Source organism: Taurulus bubalis (genome assembly GCF_910589615.1).
Source record: "Taurulus bubalis genome assembly, chromosome: 21".
Lineage (NCBI taxonomy): Eukaryota > Metazoa > Chordata > Actinopteri > Perciformes > Cottidae > Taurulus > Taurulus bubalis.
Window position 1 is genome coordinate 6,477,526 of NC_136609.1, and position 11,357 is coordinate 6,488,882.

At 44.2% G+C, this 11,357-nt stretch overlaps 2 protein-coding genes across 2 annotated transcripts; both read left to right on the forward strand.

Annotated features, from left to right (window-relative positions):
- On the forward strand, window positions 1-5,020 carry klhl41b (kelch-like family member 41b). Its single transcript, XM_079236556.1, has 6 exons — window positions 1-1,205; window positions 1,877-2,034; window positions 2,380-2,487; window positions 3,935-4,120; window positions 4,347-4,493; window positions 4,593-5,020. The coding sequence occupies exons 1-6, from the start codon at window positions 87-89 to the stop codon at window positions 4,702-4,704; spliced, it is 1,830 nt and encodes a 609-aa protein (XP_079092682.1). The 5' UTR covers window positions 1-86; the 3' UTR covers window positions 4,705-5,020.
- A 2,800-nt stretch (window positions 5,021-7,820) lies between these two features.
- On the forward strand, window positions 7,821-10,054 carry LOC306753001 (2-oxoglutarate receptor 1-like; the record flags this gene model as incomplete). The annotated part of the gene is made up of 2 exons (XM_079236833.1): window positions 7,821-8,829; window positions 9,999-10,054. 2 exons carry the CDS (start codon window positions 7,821-7,823, stop codon window positions 10,052-10,054), a joined length of 1,065 nt encoding a protein of 354 aa, XP_079092959.1.
- Window positions 10,055-11,357: the final 1,303 nt, after the last annotated feature.

Genomic DNA, 11,357 nt, shown 5'->3' on the forward strand with positions numbered 1-11,357 from the left:
GCCAAAAGGACCTGTGGCCACCCCGTCTCCTTCCTCTCTCCACAGACCCCCTTTTGTTTACCCGCCGTTTCCCCTTATCGCACGCCATGGACCCCAACGCCATGAAGGAGGAGCTGCGCCTGTTCCAGAGCACCCTGCTTCAGGACGGGCTGAAGGAGCTGCTTAACGAGAACAAGTTTGTGGACTGCACCCTGAAGGTGGGCGACCGCAGCTTCCCATGCCACCGGCTGATCATGGCCGCCTGCAGCCCTTACTTCAGGGAGATTTTCTTCACCGAGGACGGGAAGGAGGTGGAGAACACCAAGGAGGTGGTCCTGGAGGATGTCAACCCTTCCATCCTGGACATGATCGTCCAGTACCTCTACTCGGCCGAGATTGACCTCACCGATGACAACGTCCAGGATATAATTGCTGTGGCGAACAGATTCCAGATCCCTTCTGTCTTTACGGTATGTGTCAACTACCTTCAGAAGAAGTTGTCCGTGAGCAACTGCCTGGCCATTTTCAGGATGGGCCTGGTGCTCAGCTGTCCCAGGCTCGCTGTAGCCGCCCGCAACTACATCGCTGACCGCTTCGAACTCCTCTACCAAAACGAGGAGTTCCTCCAGCTTGCCGCCCACGAACTGTTCGCCGTCATCGGCGGAGACACGCTGAACGTGGAGAAGGAGGAGCTGGTGTTCGAGGCGGTCATGGCCTGGGTCCGCCACGACAAGGAGCGTGTCAAGGTCCTGAAGGATGCGTTCAACTGCATCCGCTTCCGCTTGCTGCCGGAGAAGTACTTCAAAGACAAAGTGGAGACCGACGAGATCATCAAGGCCGACCCGGAGCTCCAGAAGACGATCCAGGTCATCAGGGATGCCTTCAAGGGAAAGCTACCAGAGATTCCCAAGACGGAGGAGGGGGAGGAGGGGGCAGGTGCGGAGGGAGGCGAGGAGGAAAGCCCGGAGAAAAGCCCATTCCCCGGCTTCCTGAATGACAACCGCAGACACGGCATGTACACGCGTGAATTCATCGTCATGATCAATGACGCAGCGGCAGTGGCGTACGATGTCAGCGAGAACGAGTGCTTCCTGGCGGCCATGTCGGAGCAGGTGCCGCGTAACCACGTCAGCCTGGCGTCACAGAGGAACCAGCTCTACATCCTGGGAGGACTGTTTGTGGACGAGGACAACAAAGATGTACCCCTGCAGTGCTACTTCTTCCTGGTAACTAGGTTTTTTCTCTTTCACTTGATATCGCTACCTTCATTACAACAAAAAAACTATTATTTCAAGAAATAGTTTGACATTTTGGGAAATATTTTGATTCACTTTCTTGGAGAGATTTAGATGAGTAATGTTAAAGGGCCTTTTCCCTCTTACTTGTAGTGTTATTTATCAAATTGTTTTGGTGCCATATAGTCACATTATATTGGAGCGAAGGCAGACTATGGCTAATAACTCACACCAAAACTATCTAGATTGATAAATAGCACTACAGGTAAGAGGAAACATATGTATGTTTGAATTTATGGGTCAATTGTCCCTTAAATATAAAGCTAGAGCCCAGAGACTGATAGCTTAGCAAACCACAAAGACAGGTAGCATTGTGAAACAGCTAGCTTGGCGGTGATGTTTTTTCAACTTGGTTTTTTCAACTTGGATTCAACTTGAAATTAAATATGGATTAGGCTTTTGTTTAACTGTAACCGGGCTAGCTGTTTCATCCTGCATTCAGTCTGTATGCTAAGCTAGCTGCCTGCTAGCTAGCTGCCTGCTGGCTATCTTCTCACCTCAACTCTCTGCAACAGTGTTTAGTACCTGAGAAGTCTGTGAGAAGAAAAGGAGGCCGAGCAAACGGGTGCTAATGCAGTGTTTTTATGTACTTTTCTTTACAGTTGGATCCACTCACATCCGACTGGGTCGCCCTGCCGCCTATGCCTTCCCCCCGATGCCTCTTCAACGTCGGAGAGAGTGATAACCTGCTGTTCGCCGTGGCGGGAAAAGACCTCCAGTCCAACGAGTCCCTGGACACTGTGATGTGCTACGACGTTGAGTTAGTAGCATTGTTTGCTTCTTTTCCCTCCCTGTCTTTATTTCTCACCCTGTCTCTCACCTTTTATACAATTATAAGGTGATAATTAACTGCAGGAAATTACCAATATTGCTTCCTTATTTAATAAAAAAAATACATGTGGTGTTTAATCATTCATGTTTGAGAAGTCATCTCACCCTCTTAATTGGTTTCTTCAATAATAATATAGCCTCCTTTTCTTCGGTTTATGTTTATTGATGTTTATCACAAATCCAGATGGATTTGACTCTCTACCATTAGCACACATTCATCAATTAGGCATATATTTTGAATTATAAAATTATCTGTTAAATATCAATTCTTCAGGAAGATGAAGTGGAGTGAGACCAAAAAGCTTCCTCTGAAGATCCACGGCCACGCTGTCGTCTCCCACAAAGGAATGATCTACTGCATTGGAGGAAAGACGGATGACAAGTGAGTAAATGTGTGTGTGTGTGTGTGTGCGTGTGTGTGTGTGTGTGTGTGTGTGTGTGTGTGTGTGTGTGTGTGTGTGTGTGTGACCTGACGCTGTGAGCAGCAGCTGTTTGTGGTCATCATTCTGCCAGACTGCAGAGCTTCGTCGTACTTCATAGCCAACAATTACACTGCTCCGGTCCAGGGATGTCTAATATAGACCGTAGAGGAAGATGCATGGGCAACTTGAATGTAAAATAAATACTTTTCATAGGTTAAAACAGAACTAACACCCAGGTATAAACAAATACATTTGTAAATTAGGAAAGTATAACATTTAGCAGGGAGCACTTTGTCATTCCCATATCTCTAGACAAACCATATACTGATATAAGTTGTTCTCTTATTTCAATCTTGACTTTCTCCAAAAATGTCCATAACATAAACCACCATCACACAGATTATGGAGTTTTAATATTTTATATTTATCTTCCAACCAAATCATCTCCAGTTGGGACTTTATACATATACATATATACATACATGTACACACATACATGTGTGTGTGTGTGTGTGTGTATATATATATATATATATATATATATATATATATATATATATATATATATATATATATATATATTTGTGTGTCTGTGCCACGTCTATTTATATCAAAAGTGTCTGTTGTGTCCAAATGAATCCTCTTGTAGATACATTATAATATATTTCCCCCGACTACTGTACATATTGTTCCACATTAGATGATGTTGCTCACATCCAGGTCCACTATAAAGTGCGTTATCAGATACCAAATAGCAGACAATAGTTGAACACCCAGCTGTATGTGCAGTTAGGAAAGAGACTTTAGGACGTTACCTTCAAACTGTTAAACTGTTTATTAATAGTGACCAGGCCGTTCTCCAGGAAAAAGTTCAATAAAGATAATTAAATATATAAATTGTCTCTATTTGCTTTATTATCATTTCTTTCTTTCTTAATTTGATTTTTGTAATAATTATTTTGTTATTCATTATTTTCCCATTGAGTCTACTAAATTAAAAAGCTTTGTATTCAGCTCAGAATCTTTGTGGGTCTTCTCTTTTTCTCTTTTTCTCAGGTCCAACTGTTTTCCTGCTGACTGTTGATTGGATGCTGTGTGAGCTCAGTGATGCTCTGATGAAGGCTGCATACTGAAACACATTGTCATCCATTAGTGAAATTAGCAAGAATGATTAAGACACAGGCAGACATTCTGATCATCATTTACCAGAATGCTGCCTTTTGAAAACAAACACTTTGCTAATCACATTTGCAAAGCAATTCATTCCAAATTATCCTTTATTTCCAATTGTGTGATATGCTTTTGTCTTCATTTGCTATTTGTTGTATTGTTTTTTATGTTTCATGTGGAAGGAAGGAGTTTTTTTCCGAACAATATACATCAACATTCCTCCCTTCGTCTCCACAGCAAAGCCATCAACAAGATGTTTGCGTACAACCACAAGCAGTCGGAATGGAGGGAGCTGGCGTCCATGAAGACGCCCAGAGCCATGTTCGGGTCCGTCGTCCACGGCGGCCAGATCGTGGTGGCTGGTGGCGTCAACGAGGAGGGCCTCACCGCTTCAAGTGAAGCCTATGACTTCGTGGCAAACAAGTAGGATTCTGGTTTTGATTTAAGGAATTGTGTTCAAAAACCTGAGATTTGTAAATAGCCCAATGATGCTTATCAAATACCCCGAGCTTCCTAGCTAAATGCCGGTTAGCTAGCTAGCTTACATGTATATCTAATATTGAACTTTTTGGGCCTCCAAATCCCACAAAAAACTGGATGAATGTACTAAGGTGCAGAACCAGCATCTCCTAACGTTGCGTCTCCTCAGGTGGGAGCCCTTCGCAGACTTTCCCCAGGAGAGGAGCTCCGTCAACCTGCTTAGCAACGGCGGCTTGCTGTACGCTGTGGGCGGCTTCGCCATGGTTCAGACAGAGAGCAAGGAGGTGGCTCCCACAGAGGTCACTGACGTCTGGCAGTAAGTTTTCTCAAGTTACGGGACCGTGGGGTCTTTGCACGTTACGGGTGTCCACTGTGCGTTTGCTGCTGGGGGCTGACTCTTCTCCCGGTCTTGCAGGTACGAGGACGATAAGAAGCAGTGGTGTGGGATGCTGAGGGAGATGCGCTACGCTGCCGGCTCCTCCTGTGTGTCCATGCGCCTCAACGCTGCGAGGATGCCCAAACTGTAGACAGAACTATGTTCTTTCTTCCTTCCTCCAGCCAACAACACCTCTGACACCCACCTCATCCCCCAGCGAGCCGCCTCCGAGGCGTCTCATCCTCAGCACTCAGATTTCTGTGTCGAGTTGATCTTTGACATTCATTTTTCTTTGAACTCAAATGATTTCTATCTGTACTATAAACACTCGCTTCTGCTGCTGCTTCAAAGACTGCACCCTCCCCACAGTATTAAAGAAAAAAAACACAATTTAGATTGATCTATAAAGCTGTTTACACCATTTCTAGCATTTTTTTTCTTTTGTAAAATAAACATTTGTAAACTTCTGCTTCTTTTACTGTTTCCGACTGTGTGATCTACAGAAAAAGTGACATTACAGAGACTGTATCAACACGTCGAGGGCAACCGAGGCGGAGGAGATGCATATTTCTAGGCTCCTTTGTACTTTTAGGTAAAAAAGGAAGTGGAGCTGGGTTAATAGCAGGTAAAGTATTGGCACCTAAACGCAGCACAAAGATCTTCAAACATGCACTGCACATCCATGTGTGTGCCAACGGGGCCGCGAGCACGTCAAGTTCAAGAAGTGGGAATGAAAAAACGTGACCTGAAAAAGTTGAGGTATGTCAATACATTCCTACTGAATCTAAACAGTGTTTTTACACGACTTTACACTTACGTTAACAGGATAATGACACAGGAGATGGAGGAGTTTACACCACATTTAAACTGCAGCTGTGATCAGAGACGTGTAGAGAATGCCATTACACTCATTAACACTTAAATGAACAATTAGGGGTTATGCAATGCAAGTATGGAAATGTGGTTTGATTTTCGACAGCCTTGGGTTGTGAACAAACTTAACAAAATATTCTGAAGATAGAAAATGGCATTTAAGCTCTCTGCTGAGAATTGACTCATGCTGAGAATTGACACTTGAAATGTTCGAAATAATTGAAAAACAGTCGATGGAAAGGGAGTTCAAGTGGAAAGCCTGTCAATTCAAAGCACTAAGAGAAGAAATCTCATTTCCATATATGCATTTTGTATTACCTTGAAATTACCTTGTATTTTGTATGCACCTTGTTAATTAAAGATGTTATTCACGTGTATCCTCCCGCTCACTCCACTCGGCCGTCTGAATGCGTTGTGACCCAAACATACGAGAGGAAAACAACCTTGTGGTTTCGAGAGATAACGAGTTATTGATGCCGTTATCTTGAAACGTCAAAGTGCGTTTCCCCCGAGATAACGTCATAATTAACTTGTGATCTCGAGATAACAGAAAGAATCAGTTTAGGGCTTCCGTAGTGAATGATTGATGTAAAACGCAATTCCTTTGCATCATTGGAAACCATTGTGTCAACATGATGTTATTTAAGTATTAATTTATTCATTACATTAATCACAAACTGCTGTCTGTGTCTGTGCTAAATTGATCCCTGCATTCACACAGAGGTGATCTCATGCCTGTGTAAAGAAACAATAACTCCTGAGGTTAGTTTCCTGAACAAAAGTTGCACTAGTTTTAGATCATCTCCCCCCCAAAAACAAGACTGGCCTTTTCATTCCTTGCAAAACCACCTGATCTGTCGATGCACTGGACTTTGAGCTTTATCAGCCCAGGTATGGCTCCAGGAAGCAACGGTGCACATAGCTGAAGGTGAAGCACACAACAGTGGGCTTTTCCGACTGTGCTGGAGTTTCCCCCCTGGGTGTAGAGGACTGTAAGGGATGAGAGAGAGTGGGAGGAGGAGTGACGACTGATGGGTGTGAAAACACAAAACAGAGATAAGAGACGCCGAGGGCTTGGAGTGAGCGCCGATGAGGACACTGTAGCTCAAAGTGAGTAGAAAAATACTTTTTTTTTTTAAACTATACCTTTATAAATCTCTCTTCAACACTCCTGAAATGATCTTTTGGATAGAGTGTGTATATTCCCTCAAAATGTGATCATTTTAATGAGGACAAGTCCCTGCCTTATGAAATGTGACTCTACATGCAATGTGTAAATGACACCTTGCACATCTCCTGGCGTCTATAATGAGAGCAGATTGCACTGACAGCATTACAGGGAGCTGCCATCGAGCTGGGATGCCATAGGCGCTGTCGGGTCCTGGGAGGCTTTCTTTCTGCAAACCAGACTGTTTGTCGAGGGAACGGAGGTTTTTGTTTGCTTCGTTCCCACTGAGTTTGCTTGAATGTTTGTTTCTTTCCCAGTGTGCTCGCCTCTGGGTTTTATGCCACCGCTCTCGCCGTCCTTCCTCCAGCGGTAATTGCCAATCGCCGAGGGGAAAGGAAATGATGATTTGCTCATAGTCTATTTTTTTCCTCAAACAACAGTATGAAATGTATACGTATTCACCTGCATTGGTAATTGAAAAAGAATCACAGGAATTGAGTTAACATCCAGCTCAAAACATCCATTATAAAAAGAAGAAACAATTTGATATTTGTTAAGCATATTATTTATAACAGTAAAGCTGCGACAATTTTTTTTACAATTAATCAAATCACTACATGTTATGTGGAAGGTATCACTCGTAGATATAAATCCACAGATAATTAGCATAATCACACCAAAAGAGTTCCGAAATATTTGCGCGAGGAGATTACATGTTAAGTCAATGCACAGACCAGAATGGTTGCAAAAAAGCGAACTTTTCGCCGGGCAGCGCGATAGAGGCGAAAAGGCGTTGCGAATATTCGCTTTATTGCAACTCTTTTGGTGTGAACATGGCATAAGACGTTGCAGTTTCAGCTATTTCTAATAAAAGAACTCCAGGAATCCAATGTCAGATTTGCGACGACCTGGTCAAAGCAGTGGAGCGGTGGAGGAGTTGGTGGAGACCAAAACGGAGCTAAAAGGAGAGTGAATATTGGACTTCACAAGAAACAGGACTCGAAATCTCCGCTAAGAAATTCCCCAGATCAACTTTATATGATGCTAGCAATGTGTTTACGCCATGGACTGAAGATGGACCACGGGTCTCCTCTTCCTCCCAATTTCCAAAAAACAAAGGCAAAATATCTCGGATGCGGGCTTATAGAGCCAGACATGCTAGGTAATACTTTGAGCATTATACATTTAAATGGGGTTAGTAAAATTGCTTTTCATACTCAACAGCCATGGACCATCACAACTGCACCGACGTGTACCAACTGATGAAACGCTATTACCTGCCCGCCGCCTACACCATCATCTTCATCGTGGGCCTGGTGGGCAACGTGACCTCTATTGGCGTTTACGTGACGAAGCTGCGCCCCTGGAAGAGCAGCAACATCATCATGGTCAACCTGGCGCTGACCGACCTCCTCTACGTCCTCAGCATGCCCTTTCTGGTCCACTACTACATCACCGGGGACTGGACGCTCGGCGACTTCATGTGCCGCTTCGTCCGTTTCGGGTTCCACTTCAACCTGTACGGTAGCATCCTCTTCCTGACGTGTCTCGCGGTTTTCCGCTTCGTGGTGGTGATCAAGCCCCTGAGGGCAGCGCAGGTGCAGCAGAAGGTTTGGGGCATAATCGCGTGCGCGGCCGTCTGGTTCATCACCGCTGCCGAAATCACGCCCATGTTGTCGGTGATATCCCTGGACAACGAGACCCAGTGCATAGACTTTGCGAGCACAATACCCGTGGATGACGTGCGGTGGTACGGCTGGCTGCTCACTGCGCTTGGATTTTTTCTCCCTCTCGTGGTGGTGTTCCTGTGTTACATCGGTATCGTCAGACAGCTGGCGAGAGGGCCCTACATGAGCAGCCCGTACCGGGTGCGAGCGCGCCACGTGACCGTGCTGATCCTGTTGGTGTTCGTGGTGTGCTTCCTGCCATATCACATCCTGCGTGTGCTGTGGATCGAAACTCGAAAGAACGCGGAACAGATCGCGGTACACCCGGCAGGCCCGAAGGAGCACATCGTGCACGCAGCATACATCATCTCCAGGCCTCTGGCGGGTCTCAACACGTTCTTTAACCTGGTTTTGTACACTCTCTCAGGTGATAAGTTCAGGAAGGCCTTGCTCAGCATTTTTCACTGGGTCCGCGGGCTCACCAAGGCCAAGTCGCTAATCCGCGTGGCGTTCATCAGCAAGGGGATTGCGGCCACACCCAACCCCATGATTGATGACTGTCCACAATGTTGGGAACGCTCCATAACAGCTGTGGTTCCTTCATTGTGTACCCAGAAGCAATAAATAGTTGTGTGCAACCCCTGCCATGTAAATAGAAATGACTCAAATTGTGCACTCGACCTTTGTCTACACCGAAGAATGATTTACATAATATATTAAATGTAATAATATATTTAATGTAATGTAATTGTTTTGTTTTCAGCCACAAAAATAATCTTAGTTTTGAAGGTTTCAATTTGTAGTACGACCAGGACGTGAGTCTGCATTCCTGAGATTCCCTTTTCACATTTCCAGCCTATGTTACATGTTTCCATGTTACATGTTGTATATTACACCTGTACCTGTTTCTATTAGTGTACTATACCACACTGTCTTTGCTACATGATTGCCGCGCTAAAATAATTAAAAAAAATGGAGTAGTGGAGACTTGTAGAGAATTGTACGGAGCTAGCTCATTTTAGCTTAGCGTTAGCTTGACGTTACTTTGTCTCATAAAAAGTGTCCGATTAGACAACAGTCTGTTATGTTACCTCAAAATTTGTTACTGCGTTATATTGATATTCCTAAATACATATTTAAAAATAACGATGGCATTTTAGGGTCATCAGTCGTCGGTCAATTTTTTTTCAAGTACATAAATTACGCAGCCGGCTGAAGGGGCCAATATTCCCAGAGATTAAAGTCGTAAATTTACAAGAAAAGAGGAGGTGTTCTCTGAGATTGAAGTTGTAAATTTACGAGAGAAAAAATAAACGACTTCCTTTTGCAAAGTTGGATCAATCTGAGGACGAGGTGATAACTTCTGAGCATCAGGAACGACAACGCAATGTACTGATGCAAGGCTATCACATGTCCCACACTGTTGCACCTCCACAGGAACTCGCTGAACACAACCCCTAGTGCCTCGGCTCCATAAGTATTTGTATAAAAAAATGCAAGACCTTAATACACCATCATAAACAAAAGACTTTATGCAAAGGATTCTGGGATCATTTAATGTCACTTCATCTCAATTGATCATTTCCTTAGTCCTTTGGAAATGGATGGAAATTTAAAAAATGTCTTCCATCATCATGGTTCGCTGCGTTCGCCTCCCCCAACAGTGCGATAAACCCGGACACCCTGCCGCAGCTACTGATCTGTGAAAGACTGCAAGTCTGAGGCTCCTCTCTGCAGATGCTCTCACCTCCCAGCGAGCTCACTGCTCCTACGAGGGCCTGGTCGCAATCTGAAGCGTTGCACTATACTGCGAGCAAAAAAACCTTCAAAACAGCAAACTGCGTCGGACAACACCTGATAAAAAGATGGAATTAATGTAACATTTGAATGTGTCTCTGTGTGCATGAGCGCGCAGAGGAGTGTCATTATCGCAGGCTTATGTAATTCTAATCTTCCTCTGTTGCATGCTGTGTGAGTAGAATGGAGACTGCAGCTGGGGATGGAGGGGCTATTTTGGTCTGTGGACATAGCCATTTCCTTCTCTCATCCTCATCTTCCTCCTCATGAGCAAAAAAAACCTAGCCCACACCTTCCGCTTTCCAGAAACGGTACATTACTGTGAATCACCTAGCGTCTTAAAAGACGCGTCCGTAGAAAGGTTGGTTTCTTTCCACCAGAGTGCAAATGGAAAGCGGAGCGCTTTATGTTTGTCAGACTATTAGCGATCAGCAAGCCAATTGGTTTCTTCTATTTTCTGCCATGCTGAGTCACGGTCAATTGAACTTTAAATGAACAATTTGGAAGCGAAGAGCCCGTGATCAATGCCCTAATGGTGGAAACACCAATGTTCACTCTCTGTGATGCAAGAGCGGCGGAAAGCGGCCCTGACAGCCCGTCTCTCGGCTCTCCTCCTCGAGGGGCGTGTCAGTCTGTCTGTCGGTCCGTGGAAGAAGTCGGCACACGGCATGAAGATTTCAGATTATTTTTTTATGGTGAGAACATGCTGTGAAAAAAAAAAAAAAGGGAGCAAGGTAGAACACGTCCGTGTACACACGGACCAGAGAGAGTCCATCAAAGACAAATTTACATGACGGGATGCTGCATTTTTTTTTTTTTTATTGGACACATTTTCTGCAAGGAATTGTCGTTCTAAATCAGTCAGAAAAAAACGAAAAAAAACAAACACATTGCAGACTATTTTGCCAAGTTTGTGCTTTAGAATTATTTTACAAAGCCGAACACCACAGAGTCACTACGAGATTTCACTGATCAACACGCCGCTGGATCACAGACATGACATAGAGGGTCCTTTCAGGGTCTTTCACCGCGTTTAAAATTGGCCTTCCGTCATGTTTTTTTTTTATTGTTTTTATTCTTCAGTTCTACTTAATCGTGAGCGAAGTTTAAGAACCGCTTTGTGAACATTCAAGGCTAATGGAAGAAAAACAACGTGTACAATTCACGACTGCATTGTGGAAAAAAAAATAAGAAAGGAAAGACAAAATAAATACAAAATGTTGCCATGACAAATACATCCATCATAAATAGTAAGACACCATCCGGCAGTCCGACAAAGAGGCTATGAGGGCGGGAAGG

What these genes read in the sequence shown, in the direction of transcription:
- klhl41b (XM_079236556.1), top strand. Translation starts at nt 87, where the DNA reads ATGGACCCCAACGCCATGAAGGAGGAGCTGCGCCTGTTCCAGAGCACC. An exon ending in TATGACTTCGTGGCAAACAA is followed by an intron (nt 4,121 to 4,346) that starts GTAGGATTCTGG and finishes GCGTCTCCTCAG; the next exon opens with GTGGGAGCCCTTCGCAGACT. An exon ending in GAGGTCACTGACGTCTGGCA is followed by an intron (nt 4,494 to 4,592) that starts GTAAGTTTTCTC and finishes CCGGTCTTGCAG; the next exon opens with GTACGAGGACGATAAGAAGC.